Here is a 23,040-nt window from a genome sequence, read left to right on the forward strand (position 1 = left end):
GCGACTGCTGTCCAAATGACTAGTTATAAATGACCTGCACTTGTGAAGGGTTTTCAGGTCGGTGTGTGGAGGGAATTTGGGGTCAAATGTCATGCTGCACCTGAGAAGTGATATTAGTGGATTTATTTATGGTTTTATTAGTAATGTTCATGACTGCGGCTACAGCAGGACAATGTTTCATTTAAATGTTGTTCGGAGGGACCGGCGTCGCCTGCGTATGGCAGACTCGCCTCTGTCAGGACGCCCCAGGGCAGCTGTGGCTACAGTGTAGCTCATCACCACCGGGGTTGTGAATGGGTGAATGTGTTGTAAAGCGCCTTGGGGGGTTCCAGGACTCTAGAAGGCGCTATACCAAATACAGACTATTTACCATAAATGAACAATAAAGTTTTATCTCAGCTTGTTGATTATTGTGTAACAGAGATCTCACAACCACAAATTACTGTTTCACCAAAATAAATACCAACAAATCTAATATTTTATTTCTATATTTAAAAAAAAATAAGAAAACTGCAGAAAGTCCTAAAAAAGAGAGTTAAAGTTAAACGTGACGTTTGGGAATCATTGCAGAATTCAAACAGTACAGAGTATGAAACACTGCTATCCAGAAATAAGCCTGAACAAGTACAACACATTTAGTTCTAGGTTTTATTTCCCATAAACCTGCAGGGATAGAAACACAAATAAGTGAAAGAAAATCAAAAGGATATGCACTCTGAGTTCAAACATTTGAGCTTTTAAACAGCTTTGATGTTTTGTACTTTAGTACTGAAACGAGTCAGAGTTCACAGTTAATAAGTATCCGTACGGCACATCCAGTATAAAGTTCACAGCTGGATTTCCCACAGACAGACGTCCACCATGGAGCTGCGCGTGCGTCTCTGCCTGCATCCTGCTGCTACTTCCTGTAACATCTGGAGTAGATGGAGGGAAGATTTTGGTTTGGTACACCGAGGCCAGCCACTGGATTAACAGGAAGCTGCTGCTGGAGACGCTGGTGGACAGAGGACACCAGGTGACCGTCCTGGTCCCGAGCACATCCATGTTCATCCACAGCAGTGAACCCTCCCGCTTTAATTACCAGCCTTTTGATGTCTCCGTCTCTAAAGAAGATTTTGAGAATTTATTGGCTGAATTCATTCAATTCAACATGTATGACATGGACCACATGAACTACTTTCAGCTTTACATCAAATACATGGAATTGTTCAAGATCAACACTGAGATTTCCCTCCAGTTTTTGGACGGTGTGGTGAAATCAGAGCCCATCGTGAAGAAGCTGAGGAAGGGAAACTATGACGTTCTCCTGGCTGATCCCATCTATTCTAGAAGCAATTTAACTGCTGAGATCTTGGGCATCCCTCTAGTCTTTTCTTTGAGATTTTCGATAGCAAACAACTGGGAGAGACTGTGTGGTCAGCCACCTGCTCCACCTTCCTACGTTCCAGGTGCGGTCAGCAGACTGACAGACAAGATGAACTTCTCAGAGAGAACGTGGAACTTCCTCTTCTACGTCCTGCAGGACTTAGTTCTGGATCAGTGTGTGTGGAAGAAGGTGAGTATTGCTGACTAGAATATTACGTAATGGATTTCATCGTCATCACGAACATGTTTGTTTTCTCAGGAACACCCACCAGTGCCTGTAAGATGATGGGTAATGCTGACATCTGGTTGTTGAGAGCCTACTGGGATTTTGACTTTCCCCGTCCATTACTTCCCAACTTCAAATTTGTTGGAGGGATTCACTGCAAACCTGCTAAACCATTACCAAAGGTGCTTTTTCCATAATTGTACACCAAAAAAATCATAGTTAACCCTCTCAGGCTCAAAACAAGTTTTGATAAAAGGGCAAACAACTAAATCCTTCTTCTGAGTGTAAAAATGCTCATGAAATACGTACGTGGAGTAACCAGGTAGGTAGGTTTTAACGTTGCACATCAGCAACGCCTACTTCCAGAGGGTTAAATCCTAATGTAAAGAATAAGATCTGAAAAAAAAGATCTACAAAACAGACATCTTATTAGCTGTTTTATTGAATAAAAAAGCAGATTTTGATTTTAAAAAATACAATTTTCTGCTTTAAAGAATTAAAAATCTCTGTTCCTGCAGTATTTCGAAAAGTTTGTCCAAAGCTCTGGAGATGATGTTATCGTGGTCGTTTCTTTGGGATATTCTCAGGAATCTGACCATACAAGGCAAACATGATCGCCTCTGCTCTCGCTCAAGTCCCACAAAAGGTCAGAAACGGGGGAATCTACAGGGTGGCTCTGCTGTAGAGCCTTGCCCCCGTGGGTTAATTAGATTTTTTGGGTTGCGCCACTTTGACAATGTGCCGTGCGCAGGACGCAGTTGCCTGGAGCGCATCAAAGATCAGCGCTGTTCCTCCTCTCTGCTCAAGAATGCCCCAAGAGTTCAAACAGATCCACAGCCCTGGGTGTGGACGTTGAGGGCTTCGTAATTCTAGCTCTGCTCGACATTTTCTTCAACGTGACACAGCCCCCCCCCCCCCCCCCCCCCCTTTCTCATTTACGTTGTTTTTGACAAAAACAGCTCTGCTGCTCCAAAATGATGCATTTTAAACATTGGTGTTGTGTTATTGTAATACGTTATAATTGAGATAAATAATAAAATATGACAAAAAATTCAAAATGTGGGACAAAAGGACTTATAAGCCAACATTTTGAAAAAAAAGAGAAATTTTTCACATTTTCTGAAAGAAATACGTTGGTTCAGGTTAAAGTTCATTTTTATTACATATAAAGTTAAAGAAAGGGGCGTTCAGGTGCTGCTGTTAATGTTAACACTGGAGCGTCGATGGTCCAGACTGAGATAAATGCATTAAAGTTAGGCTCCGCCCATTTGGGTTACTATGACCACCAGTGCCTACTACTGCTCCTTCTTTCACCCCACCCACGTGATCCTTTGAAGTGACGTCATAAAGGCTCAGAGTCCTATTATCTAGCATCAGCCGGCTCCCACTTCATTAGCAGCCGACTGCTGGTGTGCGACACATCGACTCTCTGAGACAATCGTCTTTTACAACCTCAAACCTTTTTTCTGAGTTTGATAAAAGACCAAGAGCCTCTAGAATCATGTCTATTCTACATTTTTCATCTGAGGAGCTTCAGCGGGAATTATCTGGGTGTAAACACCCCAAAATTTATTTTTCCCATATGGCGCTCTTGGAGAAAGTCCAGTCTCAGCTTTTAATCACGGAGAAATGGTTAAGTGATGAAAAGCAGCAAACGTTACAAGCAGAGACTGAATTGGAAAAATACAACGACATAATTACCGTCCTGGAACAAGAACTGGACGTTTATCAAGACAACGCAGAGACCTGCAAGGTCACCCTGCAGGCTTTAGAGACCAAACTGAAGAAGAAAGCAACTGTGTGTGAAAATCTGCAAAATCTTTTAAAGCAGGAATCCCAGCTGAGACGTAGATTTGAACAGGGGAAGATAAACGACCAGATTAGGAACGAAGTTGATCAGAAACTAAGAGAAGAAATTAGTGAACTGAAAGAGCGTCTGGATTACTACCAGCTTAACGCTGAGACCTGCAAAACTACAATTCAGGCTTTGAAAATTCAGTTGGAGGAAAAACTAAATGTTTCTGAAAGTTTGCAAAACCAGTTAGGACTGGAGTCAGAGCTGAGACTGCAGCTGGAAGAGGAGAAACAGAATAAAGACTCGCTCACCGAGGCTTTACATGAACAAATCAGAGATTTAGAGATTATAAACGGTGTTCTGGTAGACGAGATGAAAAGTATCTTCTCTGAGACGAACGAGGCAGAGGAGACGCTTTCTGAGGAGGACGGAGAAAAGGCTTCTCTCTGTGGGGAATGTGAACCCAGTTCAGAGGACGAAACTCAGCTGGGACCCAGTCTCAGATTAGCTGAGCCAGTCCAGCAGGAGTCGTCTGGATGTCGGCATCCGACTTTCGATTCCCTTTTCCAGACAGTCGGCTCGGAACACCTACGGCTGTCTCGCCTGGACACAAGTCTCAGTGACCAAGCTGAAATAAGCTCAACGGTAGAGAGCGAGTGCAAAAAATCCAGAACTCTGATTGATGAACTCAAACAGAAACTGGATTATTACCGAGGTGAGGCAGAGTCCTGCAACAAAATGATGCAGGAGGTAAACTTACAGCTGAAGGAGAAAGATAATCTGCTGGAAAACCTCCAAAAGCGACTCAGACGGGAATCTGAGCTGCTGAGATCCAAGTTTGATCAGCAGCAGAAAATCCAGCGGAACAAAGACAACGTTTATGAGAAATTAAAGGTAGAAATGAGTGAACTAGAAGAGGGACTGGATTACTACCAGAGTAATGCAGAGACCTTCAAAATTACAATTCAGACTCTCAAAACTCAGCTGGAGGAACGAGAACATCTGATTGAAGACCAGCAACAGCGTTTAAAACAGGAGTCAGAGCTGAAAGTCCGGCTGGGACAGGAGATTCAGAACAAGGACTCGTTCAACGAGGACTTAGAGACACAAATTAGAGATCTGGAGAAAATCAACCATGATCTCTCAGAACAACTGGAGACCTTTAACTCCGGGAAGAACACGCCTGAGCCAGACGAGAAGCTGTCTGAGGAGCTGGAAGCCTTCACGTACCAGCTGGTAGAGGAAGCTTCTCTGTGTGAACCTCAGGAACAAACTTCTGAGAGTCTGGAGCCTGACGAGGATTACGAGATGGGACATGATGTTTGCTCTCCACCTGCAGAACAGATAGATTCAGTGGAAGCAAGCAGAAGTCTTCATGAAAACGAGCCTTCTCCCAAAGACAGCGTTCCACAAACAGTCAGGAACCAGAATGTTTCATTGTGGAGGCGCTTCAAGAAGTTTCTCACTCCGGCGTGTCTACGGAAACATAAAGTTAGGCCTTAAATTAGCATCTGACCCCCAAAACACTCGGGCTTCATGATGACGTCACCAGTTTAAACCCCAGCTGTGACCTCACGAAAATTAGCATTAGCCTTCTCTAAATCTAGGCATTTTTGTGTGAGTGAGTGAGTGAGTGAGTGAGTGTGTGAGTGAGTGAATATCTAATCTTAGATGCAACACCCCTTTAGAGCACACAAGCACAGCAGAAAAAAAAGGGGCTTCCTGATGGACAATTAGTTCCCCATCATGAATGCGTGGGTTTACTCCGGGCGCTCCGGTTCCCCCCACACACACACGTAGGGTTAACTAGTGACCCTAACATGTCTCTGGGTGTGAGTGAGTGAGTAACTGATGCAGCTTTCTTTAACATAGAAACATGCTTGCTTAGTGTGGGGATTGCTGGAAAGCCTCTGACACAAAAAGTGGGTGACTCCATGCAATCTGCTGCGTTTCCTTAGGTAGAAAACCTTTAAATGACTGGAAAAATGAGCTGAACTCAAAGCACTTTTGAATCAGTAGAATTTTTTTATTTTTTTTTTCCGGAACTGCGCTGCTCTGGGTGGTTGCATGTTGGAGTAGCTCTGTTGACTTTATGTAAGTTTTGCCTTTTCTTGGACTTTTTTTCTTCTAGTTTCTCAAGAAAAACTTTAGTTTTTTTTGGACATTTTACTTTTCTGTTTCTGGTGCTGTGAAGCTTTGAGGATTTTTACTGCTATTTTTTCACTTTTTGAGCATTTGTTATAATGTTATGATGTGTAACCATGGCAACAAGCTGGTTTACAATCGGGAGCAGCTGATTAACATTGGGAAGGCTGAAATAATACCTCAACTGAAGCCACAAATCCCAAATGAGCTAAAACGCCCAAACCATCTCTTCCATCGATCATAATGGGCAATGTGAGATCACTGGCCAACAAGATGGATGAACTCCAAGCCCTTTCAAGGACTCAGCCAGAGTATCGGCAGTGCAGTGTTATGTGCTTCACTGAGACGTGGCTGCAGGACCATATCCCCGATTCCAGCGTCTCTCTGCCAGGATTCCAGACTGTACGAGCAGACAGAGATCTGAAGAGTAGCGGGAAAAGAAAAGGAGGTGGAGTGGCAGTGCTTGTCAACAACAGATGGTGCCATCCAGGTCATGTTTCAGTGAAATGTCGTCTCTGCAGCCCAGGTGTTGAACTCTTGGCAGTAAGTTGTCGCCCATATTATTTGCCAAGAGACAGAAATACTCAGATGACTCTGCAGTTGTTGGGTGTATCAGAGATGGACAGGAAGCTGAGTACAGAGAGCTGGTGGAGCGCTTTGTGGCATGGTGTGGAAACAATCGTCTGACCTTGAATGTGAACAAAACAAAGGAGATGATTTTAGACTTCAGAAGAAGCAGGGTGGAGTCAAACACTGTTTCCATCATGGGAGAAGAAGTGGAGGTGGTTGAGGAATACAAACACCTTGGAGTTCACCTGGACAACAGACTGGACTGGAGAAAGAACAGCGAAGCCGTTTACAAGAAGGGACACAGCAGACTGCACTTCTTGAGGACGCTTAGGTCCTTCAATGTCTGTAGCAAGATGCTGCAGATCTTCTACAAGTCTGTTGTTGAGAGTGTAATCTCTTCAGCCATCGTCTGTTGGGTTAGCAGCATCAGAAGCAGGGACCTGAAAAGCAGTGGCGGCTGGCCAGTAGAGGGCGATAGGGCGCCGCCCTCCCAGTTTCCCCAGTGTTTTTAATTTTTATTTAAAAAAATAAATAAATAAAATTAACAATAATCACATATTCTAAGTTAATTGTGTGTTTTGTAACAAAAATAAATCATATATATATATATCTATATTGGTCTCTGCCGATCTCTGCCGGTCTCTGCCGAGGGGTGGAGGCTGTGTGCTGTTTTTCAATCGCCCAAACAAGACGGGACCAGTTGTCCAATTGCTGACAAGAAAATCAAAGGGTAGGAATGGGAATGTATCCAGTCAGCGTCGACGTTGTTTCAGAAGCATGATGGGCGATAGAGCTACCGCTAAGGCTTTCGTTGGTGTTCGGTAGAACTCGGAGAGTCTCGACTCCAGCACGTTTTTGGTCGTGACTCGTGACGGTCGTGACGCAGACGTAGACATGGACGCCAGTGCGCCTACAACCAGCAGCATGGAGACCGGATCTCAGCAGCCACTGAATTCAGTTCGGTCTCTTCTCCAGTATCCGTTCGAGAGGAGAACTATGGTGGAAAAATTTAATGTCAAAGAGCTTGGACCAGATCAGCCCGACGTAAAGATAAGCCAGCAGGACAAGGAGAAGGGTAAACTGTACACACGACGCTTCTCCCAAAATTGGTACACCAGGAAGCAGTGGCTAGCTGGATGCAATCACGCTAATGCGTTATTTTGCTTTCTGTGTTTGTTATTCAAAACGGCTGGGATCCACAGAAGGTGGATGTGGAACTTGTGTCTCATTGGGGACCCCATTCATTCTCTGACTGAGGACTGCAGCGCATCAGTGCAGCAGCCAACAAAGAAACGGAGGATGTTTGGACAGGGAGAACAGCAGCTGGGTGCAGAGGTAAGCTGTACATTACATTTCTGTAAACAAGACAATTAGAATCAGAAATCCTTGGTTGACCCACAAACCGGGACATTTGTTTAATAACATGTACATTGTTTAATGTGCAATAACTGTAAAAACACATTTCAACACACATACTTATTATACATATTTAATCATGTAAATGTGTATTTCAAGTAAATTTGTACATACATCAATCTGATTCCATTTAACTTGTTACACTTCTGCTGCAGCAAACAAATTTCCCAGCTTTTGGGACAATAAAACATTTCTGATTCTCAATGAGATGTTTTTACATTTGAAGTAAAAACATCTCATTGAGAACCAGAAATGTTTTATTGTCCCCAAAAGTGGGAAATATGACATTTGTAAGAGGATACTGATGACATTATTTCCTATGAAAGTGTTTCCACTTTCCATAAGTCCTAACAGTGTAAATTTCCGGCATTTTGTCTAAGTAGTGTTTACTACCATTACTGTAACAGTGACCTGCTCATAATTTTTCGTGTTCACTCAAATGTTGAAATTAAACAAAATGGTTTTGTTACTTGCCTCTTGCATTGCCTATTTACCATTTATGGTCATGTTATTTTATGTGCAATTTAATGCAGTATTTTTCAACCTTGGTCCGCAAGGCAGTTTGCCAATAGTCAGACACACCTGGATTAATCAGTTTGTCCAATGATGTAAGACAGGAAATAAAAGAGCTGTGCTTAATTCAGGAAATAGTGAAGTTGTGCACAAAGCTCAGAAAGCACAAGTTTGTTTAAAAAAAAATAGCACAGCCCCACCAAAATATTTTTCACCAGCCGCCACTGCTGAAAAGGCTCAACAGCCTAATAAAAAAGGCTGGTTCTGTTCTGGGGACGACTGTGGAACCACTGGAGGAGATAATGCAAAGAAGGATTCTCCAGAAAATCAAGAAAATGATGGACAACCCTGAGCATTCTCTTCACAAGACTGTCCGACAACAGAAGAGTGTCTTCAGTCAGAGGCTTCTTCAGTTTCGCTGCAACACTGACCGCTACTGGAGATCCTTCCTGCCAACAGCCATTGTAATATACAACAACTCTTTGATGACTTGATTATTATTATTATTATTCTGAGCTACTACAGCAATCAATTTCCCTCTGGGATTAATAAAGTATTTTTGAATTTGAATTGAATTGAACTGGAACGCTGGCTCTGTAAAGGGCTCTGAGACGACCCTTGTTGTGGATTGGCGCTTTATAAATAACCTGAACAGAACTGAGCTGTGGGGAGCAGACATGTAGAGCCAGGCTTTGACAGCTGGACGTGTGAAACTAAAATGTTGAACATGAAATAAAAATGTAAGTAATTAGATATCTTAGGCCAACACATTCTCACACCTGAAGTGGCTGAAACTGACGAACGGTGACCAAGCGTTTGTTTCCAACGTGTTTAAATGTCACGGTCTGAGGTATTTCCCTGCTGTCACTCCCTGTCTTTTGAGTTTCCCTCTGCAGGTGGGCGTGTCTGGAGGTGACCAAGCTGCAGCAGATCTGCTCATCAGCTGGCCAGGGGTATTTAAGCAGCTGGGAGACTCCTACACTTCGCTGGATGATTACTCTACCTGGACAAACCTACACACTCATCTCTGACTGGCAGAACTCTGGAGCCCACACCATTTGGATCTCCAACTCCGCTCGTCTCTCAGCCTCTCCCCTGGCCAGACCCGCCTCCAGCTGCCCACCTAACCTCCCCGGACCTCCCCAAGCTCAGCTCCCTCCACGTCTCTTTTCTGGATCTCAGTCCCTGCTACCCAGACCGGACCACTCCTCCCTCAAACCAGTTCCCACCTCTCCAGACCGTAAGTCCTCCACATAAGCCTGATTCCCTGTGCCATCCGCAAATTGGATCTAACTCCGATCTGTCCACAGCTTCTCCCGCACCAGCTTCCTCGTGCAAGAACTCAGCTACGTTTACGCTGCTTCCTTGGTTTCCCTTTTAAATAAATTCTTTTTAAAAACATTTTACACCGCCTCAGATCTGATTCTGTATGTCGTGGGTTAGATTTCTTCACCACAACATGACAGAATCATCCAGCCATTCCTCTAACCTCAGTACAGAATCAGTTCCCTCTGTCATTTCCGCCACCCTAGCTCAGCACAGTGATTCACTCCAAGCTCTGTCTGATCAACTCTCCCACACTAACCACACCTTGTTTGAAGTAGGAACGATGGTAAAGGAATTAAGCCACAGACTCACCTCCCCGGAGCAAGCCTCATCCCCCGCTCAGAGTCTGCCCGGACCCGTTCTTCCTGCACCATCCAGTCTGCCCAGCTTCCGGGTCGCTACCTCTCCTCCACCGGAGACGTTTGACGGCAACCGGGAGGTTTGTCGAGGTTTTCTCCTCCAATGCCAGCTGGCTTTCCAGCGATCTCCGGAGTCTTTTTACACCGATGAAATTAAGATCTCCTACATCATCGGTCTTCTACGAGGTAAGGCACTCCGGTGGGCGGAGGCAAAAAGCCGGAACCCGCACTTCCTTAAGAGTCCGTTGGATGAGTTTCTGGCGGATTTTAAAATGACTTTTGACAAACCTGAGTCAGCGGCTGAAGTGGCCAGACAGATTTGGAGCTTACGTCAAGGGAAGCTCTCAATCGAGGATTTTGCCATAGAGTTTCGGACCCTAGCCGCCACTTCCACCCTCGATGAAGCCTCACTTAAGGGGGCGTTCACCCAGGCTCTTAACGAGCAGCTTCAGGATCAACTCGCTTTCTGCCAGGAACCACCTGATCTCGAGAGCCTTATCGCACTGTGCAGTAGGATGGAGAAGAGACATAAGGTACGCCAAAGAGGTAACAACTTCCCCTTACCTTCTCGCCTTAACTGCCCGCAAAACGTGTATCCAGCAGCTCCAGCTCCGCCCCCCAGTGAGCCCATGCAGATTGGTCGAGCTAAATTAACCCAAGAGAAGAGAAACAAGCGCATGAGTTCAGGGGTGTGTTTGTATTGCGGCATGTCTGGACATTTTGTGGCCAACTGCCCCAAGCAGTTAAACTCCAGGTCCCATCAGTAGCCCCGAGAGTACTGGTGGGAGGTTATCGGTCAGATTCAAACTCTCGGTGTTTGCTGGAATGTTCTCTGTCACATAATCACATTACTCTTCCCTCTCTCGCATTAGTTGACTCTGGCTGTGAATTAAATCTTCTTGACCAACAGCTAGTGGAGCAACTCCTGGTTACCACTTTCCCTCTACAAACACCCTACCGTGTATCCTCTCTGGACGGAGGCTCCCTCACCTCTATCACTCACAAGACTGCACCCATTCACCTTATGACGTCAGGTAACCACAGTGAAGAACTCACCTTTTTTGTATTTCCTTCCCCTCAGTCTCCTGTGGTCCTGGGTCATCCCTGGCTTAAGAACCATAACCCCCGTATTAACTGGGTCACAAACCAAGTGGAGATGTGGAGCAATAACTGTCATTTAACCTGTTTGGGACCAGCCAGTTCTAGTTCCGAGCCTCGAGCCCTGAAGACCACACCACCCGACCTCACCGGGGTTCCGCCTGAATATCACGACCTCCAGCAGGTATTTTCTAAACATAAAGCGTCCTCATTACCACCTCACCGCCCTTACGATTGTGCTATAGATCTTCTCCCTGCAGCACCTCTTCCCTCTAGCCGTCTCTACAGCATCTCCAAGCCTGAACGTGAAAGTATGGAAAAGTACATCTCCGAGTCCCTGGCATCCGGCATAATTCGGCCTTCCACCTCTCCTCTGGGTGCTGGCTTCTTCTTTGTCTCCAAGAAGGACGGCACCCTGAGGCCTTGCATCGACTACCGCGGTTTAAACCAAATCACGGTGAGAAACAAGTATCCATTACCCTTACTGTCATCCACTTTTGAACCCATACAAGATGCGACCATATTCACTAAGCTGGATCTTAGAAATGCTTACCATCTGGTTCGCATCAGAGAGGGAGATGAGTGGAAGACGGCTTTCAAAACACCAATAGGACATTTTGAGTATTTAGTCATGCCTTTTGGCCTCACGAACGCACCTGCCGTTTTTCAGAACCTGGTTAACACTGTTTTGAGTGACTACCTGAACAAGTTTGTCACAGTATATCTGGATGACATTTTGATTTTTTCGAGGACCCCCGAGGAACACACCGGTCATGTCCGAGCCGTTCTCCAACGCCTACTCGAGAATCGGCTCTACGTTAAGGCGGAGAAATGCGAGTTTCATGCCCCATCTGTTAAGTTTCTGGGTTTTGTACTGGAGAGTGGAAGGCTGGGACCTGACCCCGAAAAGGTGCAGGCAGTTAAAGACTGGCCAACTCCTTCCACACGCAAACAGCTACAGAGATTTTTGGGTTTCGCAAATTTCTATCGTCGGTTTATTAAAGGGTACAGCCAGATAGCCGCCCCTTTAACACAACTAACCTCAGTTAAGAGGCCTTTCATTTGGGATGCTGAAGCCTCCAGGAGTTTCTGTGACTTAAAGGAGAGGTTCATTCAGGCCCCTATTCTCACCCGTCCAGACCCTGCAAAGCAGTTTACTCTCGAGGTTGACGCCTCGGACACTGGAGTCGGGGCTGTGCTTTCTCAAACCTCCCCCACAGATCACCGCCTCCATCCCTGCGCCTTCTTCTCACGGCGCCTCTCTCCTGCCGAGAGAAATTACGATGTGGGAGATCGTGAGCTCCTAGCTGTGAAACTCGCCTTGGAGGAGTGGAGGCACTGGCTGGAGGGAGCTGAGCACCCCATTGTGATATGGACGGATCATAAAAATCTCTCCTACCTCAAAGAAGCTAAGAGACTCAACCCACGTCAATCCAGGTGGGCCCTGTTCTTCTCACGTTTTCACTTTATCATTTCCTACAGACCAGGCAACAAGAACATCAAGCCCGACGCTCTCTCACGACAGTTCTCGGTGAATTCGGATCCCGAGCCCACTACCATCATACCACCGGATTGTGTCCTGGGAGCCGTTACCTGGGAGATACGGGATCAGGTGCTCGAGGCTCAAAAGAACTACCCCTGTCCCAATCAGGTACCCAACCGCACCCTGTTTGTTCCGCCTTCCGTCAGGCATAAGGTGATTAACTGGGCCCACACCGCCAAGTTTTCTGTCCATCCTGGTATCAGTCGTACCGTAGCCTTAATCCGGAGGTCCTTCTGGTGGCCAACAATGTTTAAGGATGTCAAGGAGTACGTTTCCGCCTGCCAAACCTGTGCCCGCAACAAGGGAAGTAACCAACCCCCTTTTGGACTATTACATCCGCTACCCATTCCCTCCAGGCCCTGGTCCCATATTGCACTAGACTTTGTCACCGGTCTTCCCCCTTCTCGAGGCTTTACGGTTATTTTGACCATTATCGACCGTTTCTCCAAGGCTTGTCACCTAGTGCCGCTAAAGGCTCTACCTTCTGCCGCTGACACTGCCACTTTGCTTGTTAAGCATGTTTTTAGGCTCCATGGCATTCCTGCGGAGATACTTTCTGACCGCGGCCCTCAGTTTATCTCAAGGGTGTGGAGGGACTTCGCCACCTGCTTAGGGGCTAAGGTGGCGCTAACATCTGGTTTTCATCCGCAGTCAAATGGCCAATGCGAGAGACTAAATCAGGAGGTAGAAGCCATGCTCCGCTGTCTGTGTTCTTCTAGCCCTTCCAGTTGGAGTACCCACCTTCCTTGGATCGAGTACGCCCATAACGCCCATGTCTCCTCCGCCACTGGACTATCCCCCTTCGAGGCCTCGACAGGTATTCAACCCAGTTTGTTCCCTTCTGTATTTCCCACCACAGTTTCCTCCATTCCTCAGTTCCTGAAGGGGGCCCGACGGGTTTGGGCGGCCACGCAACAGGCCCTACAGAGGACTGCAGAACGCAACCGGCGTCTGGCCGACCGGCACCGGCGTCCTGCCCCAGACTATGCGCCTGGACAGCGCGTCTGGCTCTCCACCAGGGACATCAGATTAAAGGACCACTGCAGAAAACTTTCCCCCACATTCATCGGTCCCTACACGATTTCTGCTGTCGTCAACCCGTCCTCCGTCCGCTTGGATCTGCCGTCCCACATGAAGATCCACCCCGTTTTTCATGTCTCCCTCCTTAAGCCTGTCATCTCCAGTTCCCTGTGCCCTCCTGTCGACCCTCCGCCTCCTGTGCGTCTCGCTGACGGGGGCCTCGGTTACCGTGTCCAGCGCCTTCTGGATGTGCGACCTCGTGGCCGAGGTTTCCAGTACCTGGTCGAGTGGGAGGGTTATGGCCCGGAACACCGGCAGTGGGTCCCGAGGTCATGGATCGATGACCCCTCTCTCATTCGGGATTTCGAGTTGGCCCGCTCCTCCTCCTCCTCCTCCTCCTCCTCCTCTGCTCGGCCGCCAGGTGGCGTCCCTTGAGGGGGGGGTACTGTCACGGTCTGAGGTATTTCCCTGCTGTCACTCCCTGTCTTTTGAGTTTCCCTCTGCAGGTGGGCGTGTCTGGAGGTGACCAAGCTGCAGCAGATCTGCTCATCAGCGGGCCAGGGGTATTTAAGCAGCTGGGAGACTCCTACACTTCGCTGGATGATTACTCTACCTGGACAAACCTACACACTCATCTCTGACTGGCAGAACTCTGGAGCCCACACCATTTGGATCTCCAACTCCGCTCGTCTCTCAGCCTCTCCCCTGGCCAGACCCGCCTCCAGCTGCCCACCTAACCTCCCCGGACCTCCCCAAGCTCAGCTCCCTCCACGTCTCTTTTCTGGATCTCAGTCCCTGCTACCCAGACCGGACCACTCCTCCCTCAAACCAGTTCCCACCTCTCCAGACCGTAAGTCCTCCACATAAGCCTGATTCCCTGTGCCATCCGCAAATTGGATCTAACTCCGATCTGTCCACAGCTTCTCCCGCACCAGCTTCCTCGTGCAAGAACTCAGCTACTTTTACGCTGCTTCCTTGGTTTCCCTTTTAAATAAATTCTTTTAAAAAACATTTTACACCGCCTCAGATCTGATTCTGTATGTCGTGGGTTAGATTTCTTCACCACAACATGACATTAGAGGCGGCGCGCTGCGCCAGAGTGTCGTCTCCCAACTCACGTGGTAAAACGGACATTTCACCAACATTTAACCTTTAACCTCGAGCTGTTTAACCTTCCCCTCACCTCCATCCTAACTTTAACCCACTTGAGCATGCAAAACTGTGTTTCTTGTTCTATCGTTCTTCTCAAACACAGTTAACGGTGTAGCGTGTTTAACTACATACTAGAATCAACACTGTTTGCTATCAGCTTTGTTAGATTCTTAGAAAAGATCCAGACAAGTTAACAATGAAGCATCTATTATATATAAATATCTAGGATATTATATATTCGATAGAGGTTCATATGCCAACGAGCTTGGTCTATTTTTAATCCAAAGATTAATGTTTAATTTAAGATAATTAAATTTAATAGCAAAAGTGTATTTATTTAATCAGAAGTTTAAAGGAATCTTTGCTTTTTATTAACCAAAAATATGCACCATTCTGTGTTTCATTTCAAAGAAGAGTCAGGTTTTTAAAGTTAAGAATTTATTACTAACACTTAAAAAATGACAATTTAGAAATGACCATTTTTGAACAGACAATTTGATATTAAAACTTGTTTTAAAAAGCAAACCTGTGACTGGATGCTAAAATGAAAATGCGAGTTTTTTTGATGTGTGAATGAATCTCAGAAGGTTTCTTTCAGCGAGAGAAGCATTTCTGGGTGGAAAGTTATTTTGCAGCTAACTGAGTCGTTTCTTAGGAAGAACAACATCAAACACCATCTGTGTGCTACCTCACCCAGCAAGACGACCCTCTGTGTGGATCCGGAGGTCAAGGAGGATGTTGTCAGCCTCAGGGGTACTCGGTCCGGTAGAACCGATCCTCTGGTCCAGAGATGTCGCGGGTACACGGTATCGAGTGTCTGGCTTAACTCTGAAGGAGTTTTGCGTCAGCTGGTTACAGTTGCATTTATTCAGAGCGATCCTATCAGCGTGACAGAATGCTTAGTAGAGATTCGGGCGGCCGTCCCTCGTCTCCTTGTATGGTTCAAGAACTGAACTTTTTGCTGCGGGATTCGGTTTTAACAAAACCCTCAGAACACGCCCACTCTCAGCATCAGAAAGCTTGGTCATGAGTAAAGACGTGATGGTTTTACCCTTTACCCTGGATCCCTTCCGAATGTGGCTGGTTAACGTGCAAGATGACCTTCTGGTTTAATGACCACACATTACGGATTATCAATGATAACTATTATTATACCCAAAGCATAACAAGTCATTTCAGTTATTAAAATACATGTTTACTGAATCAAGAGATTATTTATGATGGTTGTAATAACAGTAATAAAGTCAAGAGTTTATTAAAATTATTATTTAATATTATTATTGTGAAACTAGAAGTGTCCTTCATCTTGGGACGGAACAGCAGCAGATAAAGATGGTTTCAGCAGACATCACGGCTCCTGGCGTGGTTAATCTGTGGGGCAAAGCTACAGAACGACCCAGCTTGACCCTGCTGGGAAAATGTGTCCTTTGTCACAAATTAGAGGCCATTCATGACGCTACAACAGGAAATTTAGAAAGAGAAACAGGGTTAAGGTTAGGATGGAGGCGAGGGGAAGGTTAATTCGCTAGAGGTTAGAGGTTAGATGTCTTTGAAATGTTCGTTTTACCACGGGCGTCGGAAAGCGATGCTCTGACACAGCGCGTCGCCTCCCAGCGCGTCGGAAACAAACGCTCGGTCACCCGTCGTCAGTTTCGGCCGCTTCGGGTGTGAGAATGTGTTGCTTAGGCAGAATGCTCAGAACTCTATGATGTCACAGAGGCCGCAGCAGAAATTGTCATGTGCCGGGGTGAGTGCTCCTCTCATTTTTGTTCCATCTTTGAGCTGCTGTGTTTCAGGAGAGGGAGGCTCCAGCTGCAGCTCATTAACTATCAGCGGGTCCAGCTATAAGAGGAGGAGGAGAACACATCTCAATGCCGGATGATTAACTTGGTAGTTCCAGCCCTTTGTGTCTCCAGGTTAACTCTATTTATTTTTGGATTTTAGAACCCTTGTAGATATACTTGTGCTTACCGGTTCCCAGGATTTTTGGATCGTTTTGTGGGCCTTACCTTGACTCCTCAGGATCTCCTTGGACTTCTGAAGCTTCTGGAGCTTCTCTGGTTTTCCTGTGGCTCCTCTGATTGACTACTTGGGCATCTCCATGATCCCGCTGGATTACTTACCTGTGCCCCATAAATCTCCTGGATGCAGCATTCACCGTTCTCCTCTCCTCCCTGCCGGCCCGCTCTCCTCGCGCCCGCTCTCCTGGACACCCCCTCTTGGATTCACCCCGGTGTCGGTACAAGATCTGCTCAGGTGCAAGATCGGCTCGGGGTACTTCGACTGCCGATGACGTCAAAGTAGGTGATTGGCTGAACATGAACCTTACGGAAATTACGTAATCACGTTACGTTGTTATCACGTTACGTTGGTCCAGGAAAATTTTTCTGTTGGAAAGATGGACAACTTTTACAAAGAAATCCATCATTACCTCTTTGAAAATACACTTTTAGCATAGAGCTGCATGTATATTAGGGCTGAATGATTAATTGCATGTGCAATTAAATTGCAATGTGACAAAAGGAGATTTTCTAATCGCAAAGGCTGCAATTTGGCAGCGAGTGGTTAGCGCAATGCTAATATACATGGAAAAACCCATAGGAATGCTAATGCTAATATCACCGATTACATTATTACAAATTATGAATTAGAAAAGTGCCAAATGATTACATTTGGAGTCTAACAGAAAGTAAAACTACCATCAATCAAATAAGTACAGACAGGTATTTTAGTAAAGCCAGAAAACTTTTAACTCCAGAGTTTTGGCTAGCAGCTATGAGCGTACCTGAACTACGCATGGACAAGACATCAAAAACTCTAAACACAAAATACTTCAATAAACGGGATACACTTCTTTCCGTCAAATACAATTTCACAGGTGTTGCTAATACCTATGATCCTTCAAGGGATGTGCTCAAAGAGGAGTTCAACATTATGAATACAATATAGTGTTTTATTTTACAAATACCATTAAAAACACACTTACGTCGTGAGAAACATTATATTAATAACGAATCTGCTAAATTCTTTCCAACAGTATAAAGATGTGTAGTGTATTTTGTCCGAGTGGGTTTGCCGTACTTTGACATTATCGGCAGTCGAAGGACCCCGAGCCGATCTTGCACCCAAGCAGATCCTGTACCGACACCGGCACTCCACCTACCCTCCCCAATTCCTCAGCCCCCAGCTTCCAGTAAGTCTTAACTCTGCACCTTCCTAGTTCAGACTTACCTCCCTGGATTCACCTGTTCCTCTGCTCTCCCCTCCTCAGACGCTGCGGTTCCGTTGCAATCCCCATTCGACCTTATCCAGTGCACCCTCGGTTCCCGATTTTTTAAAAGTTAAATTCTTTAATTTTTCTAATTGACTCGTGAGTGGTGAATTCTACATGTCTTGGGTTAAACTCGTCTCCAAAACCATGTCAGAATCATGTCGTTGTGAGTCTGTGTATTTGTTAGCAGCTCTGCCCTCAGTCTGCCAGGCAACAGCATTTGTTGCATTTTTCTAACAGGAAGTGGGAGCGGAGAACGACTGGTTGGGGGTGACTTGCTCTTTAATATGTCTCTCTGCATCTTAAATTTATTTTGCTTATAAAACAATTAGTTTAATATCTGGGTGACCAACCAAGAAAGGATTATGATTTGGTCGGTTGATGTCACACAATGGTTCTCAATCCAGGGGGGCATTTCTCTAAACGAGCTCAGAACATCAGGGCTATCCTGATGAATCCCTGATTGACAAATCAGGCTGCATGCTTTCCTAGCATCTCGACGGTTGGGTCTGCAGGATGGGTTTTTTTTTCTAATCTTCAGGGAATGTCAAAGTTCTACAGAAAGTACTCAAGCGTTGTCAGAAATGTCACAAAATCTGTCAGTAGATGTTGTTTGGAATAAACGGGAAAAATAGAACCCGATCTTATCTTTAGCAGCGCGGCATCACGCCTCTGAAAATTGTCGCGCCATGGCTGGTTTGAATATAATGGAGTATATTTGCAGCGGTGCCGTTCTGCACTGCTTTTGCTTCCAGTGTGCAGTAGGACTCAGTCTGGAAGGTAATGAAAATGTCGAGAATAAGACTGCTGAAATGTATTTTTGTGACCGTGATTTTGTGCAAAGAACTTCATAAATATGTGATGAAATACGTCTCCACCCATATACTATATGTGACAGTGTGAGCATCCTGTCACAGTGTCCCGATTGATCATGCGCCCTGGCGTCTTGGCCAATGGGATGGACCTTTGGCTGACTGGTTAGAGTGTATGACTTTCACCCAGGAGTCTGGGGATCGAATCCCGCCCTGGCCCTCGCTGCTCCACCTTGCCACATATACATCAATGCTTGTCCAATACTTTAAGTTTCAGAGGAAAAGGAAGTCGTTCATTCAGTCAGAAAGGCAAACGTAGGACAGAGACAAGGCAAGGAGCGTAATTACACAACCATAAACAATCCTGCATCTCTACAAAACAAAGTTTGTTGTCTTGCTGTTAAAGAACAAACGTCTGATGCCCTGATTTTAGTTTGTTTCTAAGAAAAATAAAGGCACATGGTGATTGATCCGGTTACTCAGGACAACCAACATTTTCTTTTTTATGTGGTGAGAAATGTATAAAACTAGAAAATCCAGTGATTATTATGCAAGGTAACACAGAACTGATGATAAAGAGTAAAATGGCAGAAAATTCAGATTTTATTCCTACAAATTTGTGACTAAAATGAGGCACCCCTGCTTCTTACAGCTGTTGTGTTGGGGTTACAGCGCCCCTTGTAGGAGAAAAGTGGAGTTTACAGCACCTGCAGGTGGTTTGAGATGGACGGATACAGCACCACTCTTACTCCACTGACATCACAATGTAACAAAAATGTCAGGAAATAAAGTCCTGGTGCGTTTATTTTTTATTAAAATAATTTATAAATTTATTGTTACATCAAAACACAGTCATGTTTTTCCTGTTTAAAACACATGTTGATAAAATTGTAAATGACTCTCTCTCTCTCTGTGTGTGTGTGTGTGTGTGTGTGTGTGTGTGTGTGTGTGTGTGTGTGTGTGTGTGTGTGTGTGTGTGTGTGTGTGTGTGTGTGTGTGTGTCATTGCTGTGGAGTTGTACTTATCAAATTATGCCACTGTAACTCAACACCAACCTGTGCTGCACATGCATACTGCACCCTAGTGGAGGATCTACAGATCTGTAAATGAGATTTTTATACACTCACCTAAAGGATTATTAGGAACACCTGTTCAACTTCTCCTTAATGCAATTATCTAATCAACCAATCACAAGGCAGTTGCTTCAGTGCATTTAGGGATGTGGTCCTGGTCAAGACCATCTCCTGAACTCCAAACTGAAGGTCAGAACAGGAAAGAAAGGTGATTTAAGCTTTTTTGAGCGTGGCGTGGTTGTTGGTGCCAGACGGGCCGGTCTGAGTATTTCACAATCTGCTCAGTTACTGGGATTTTCACCCACAACCATTTCTAGGGTTTACAAAGAATGGTGTGAAAAGGGAAAAACATCCAGTATGCGGCAGTCCTGTGGGCGAAAATGCCTTGTTGATGCTAGAGGTCAGAGGAGAATGCGCCGACTGATTCAAGCTGATAGAAGAGCCTAACCCTCGTTACCACCGAGGAATGCAGCAAAGCATCTGTGAAGCCACAACATGCACAACCTTGAGGTGGTTGGGCTACAACAGCAGAAGACCCCACCGGGTACCACTCATCTCCACTACAATTAGGAAAAAGAGGCCACAGTTTGCACCAGCTCACCAAAACTGGACAGTTGAAGACTGGAAAAATGTTGCCTGGTCTGAGGAGTCTCGATTTCATTTGAGACATTCAAATGGTGGAGTCAGAATTTGGCATAAACAGAATGAAAACATGGATCCATCGTGCCTTGTTACCACTGTGCAGGCTGGTGGTGGTGGTGTCATGGTGTGGGGGACGTTTACTTGACACACTTTAGGCCCCTTAGTGCCAACTGGGCACCTGAGCATTGTTTCTGACCATGTCTATCCCTTCATGACCACCATGTACCCATCCTCTGATGGCTACTTCCAGCAGGATAATGCACCATGTCATGAAGCTCCAATCATTTCTAACTGGTTTCTTGAACATGACGATGAGTTCACTGTACTACAACGGCCTCCACAGTTACCAGATCTAAACCCGATAGAGCATCTTGGGGATGTGGTGGAATGGGAGCTTCGTGCCCTGGATGTGCATCCCACACATCTCCCAACTGGAAGATGCTATCCTGTCAATATGGCCGACATTTCTAAAGAATGCTTTCAGCACCTTGTTGGATCAATGCCACGTAGAATTAAGGCAGTTCTGAAGGTGAAAGTGGGTCAAACACCGTATTAGTGTGGTGTTCCTAATAATCCTTTAGGTGAGTGTGTATTTATTCAAATAAAGGTCTTAAATAAAATACTTTATCTTCTTCTCTAAAGTTAATTACCGTAATTTCCAGACTATAGAGCGCACCTCAATATAAGCCCCACCGGGCTAAAAGCCGCTGATCGCTACTGAATTGAAAACGTAGTTTAACTGAACGTAACTGAACCGATCAGTATGAAACAAAACAGAAAAGTTATCGATTAGTTTATTCATCTTCCTCTTGTGCACTGAAACCATTAAAGTCCTCTTCTTCAGTGTCGGAGTTGAACAGCCTCAGAAGAGCTTCATCACATATTTCTGTGGCGATGTCGGTGTCGCTGTCCGTGTTGCTGTCATCATCCCTGGGTAAAGATGGCTTGAATGAGTTCTTCCTGCTGCCGTCTCCAGCGCCGAACCATGGATTCATTCATGCCAAGCTTACGTGCGGCAGCACTGTTTCCCTCCTTTACTGCCAGATCGATGGCCTTCAACTTAAATGCGGCATCATATGAACTCATACGTGTAGTTACCATGATGAGGGGGTATGGATTTGAAAAAGATTCTTCGTCATGCCGGCTGCTTGAATGTGCTAAATTAAAATGAGCGCTTTCTTCGATTTCCACTTTTGACTTCCACCTGTTTCACTTCCTGCTAAAGCGCCCCCTGGTGGCAGGTGAAGGAAAACCTTCAGTAAAGCCACACCTCATTATAACCCACGTGGTTCAAAGCGTGGGGAAAAAAAGTAGCGGCTTGTAGTCCGGAAAATACGGTAAACTTTTTCTCCCGTCATCAGGTCACCCTAAAACTAGAGCTTTTATCACTCATGGAGGTGCAAACGGGGTTTATGAGACCATCTATCACGGCGTTCCCATGGTGGGAATTCCAGTTTTTGCTGACCAGCCAGACAACATGCTGCACATGAAAGCCAAAGGAGCTGCAGTTGTTGTGGAATTAAACTCACTGACATCTGAAGACCTCAGAGATGCGATCAACACCGTCATCGATGACACAACGTCAGATTTTTTAAATTCCTGCACCAAGTCTGTTTTAAAGATTTAAAAAAAATTGTTTCGTTTTTGGTGATGAGTCAGCATTAACTTTATTACCAGAATAAATATTTCCCTTCAATTTCCTGTTTTCGTGGTAAATTTTTACTGTATGGCCCGAAAGAGTAACCTAGCTTAAATGTACAAAACTACAAATGTGCCTTTCATTATTCCCAGTTTGTGAGATAAAAGTTAATCTCTGACAATACATTATGAATAACTCTTTATGTTAACTTGTTTATCCACAGCTACAAAGAAAGTGCCATGAGACTGTCCAGAATCCACCACGACAGACCCATGAGTCCTCTGGACGAGGCGGTTTTCTGGATCGAGTTCACCATGAGGCACAAAGGAGCAAAGCACCTGAGGGTCCAGGCCCACGAGCTCACCTGGTAGCAGTATCACAGCCTGGATGTCCTGAGCTTCCTGCTCTCTGTGGTTCTGCTGCTCCTGTTCCTCCTCGACAAGACCTGCAGGTTCTGTTTCCGGAGGTGCTGCTGCAGAAGGAAGACCAAGAGGAAGGCTGAATAACAAACTCAGCTCAGGTTTATTAAAGTTAAATATTGAATAGAAAGGCTGATTTAATATAGATTTTAATCGGTCTTTTGACCACTGACCTCTTGTGTAAAAATAGGGAAGTAAGAAACTGTTTAAAAAAAGGCAAAAACAAAAGTGTTTTGATGTATTTTTTATCTTCTGTGTGATCAAATAGGGTTTTGGGTTTTTATTATTACAAAAAAGGAAAAGGAAAAACATCAGTGTCCAATGTTTTCACTTCTGAATAAATGGTTTGTACTTCACAATTTTTTGTTAAATTCTGACCATTTAGTTTTTGCTCAAGTTTCAGTAACTTCTGTCAAAATGTTTAGAAAAAATATCAAACAGCCGGGATTAAACCCGCAACCTTCTGATTACTGAACGACCCGCTCTCCCTCGGGAGCGACTGCTGTCCAAATGACTAGTTATAAATGACCTGCACTTGTGAAGGGTTTTCAGGTCGGTGTGTGGAGGGAATTTGGGGTCAAATGTCATGCTGCACCTGAGAAGTGATATTAGTGGATTTATTTATGGTTTTATTAGTAATGTTCATGACTGCGGCT

General features: G+C 45.3%; 1 protein-coding gene and 1 pseudogene across 1 annotated transcript; both read left to right on the plus strand.

The window, feature by feature from the left end:
* The first annotated feature begins 861 nt into the window (after positions 1-861).
* Positions 862-2,446, plus strand: LOC139072284 (UDP-glucuronosyltransferase 2A2-like; annotated as a pseudogene).
* A 4,357-nt stretch (positions 2,447-6,803) lies between these two features.
* On the plus strand, positions 6,804-22,612 carry LOC139072296 (uncharacterized). Its single transcript, XM_070555948.1, has 2 exons — positions 6,804-7,436; positions 22,189-22,612. Exons 1-2 carry the CDS (start codon positions 6,996-6,998, stop codon positions 22,465-22,467), a joined length of 720 nt encoding a protein of 239 aa, XP_070412049.1. The 5' UTR covers positions 6,804-6,995; the 3' UTR covers positions 22,468-22,612.
* The last annotated feature ends 428 nt before the right edge of the window (positions 22,613-23,040 follow it).

This window comes from Nothobranchius furzeri, chromosome 10 (assembly GCF_043380555.1).
Source record: "Nothobranchius furzeri strain GRZ-AD chromosome 10, NfurGRZ-RIMD1, whole genome shotgun sequence".
Classification (NCBI taxonomy): domain Eukaryota; kingdom Metazoa; phylum Chordata; class Actinopteri; order Cyprinodontiformes; family Nothobranchiidae; genus Nothobranchius; species Nothobranchius furzeri.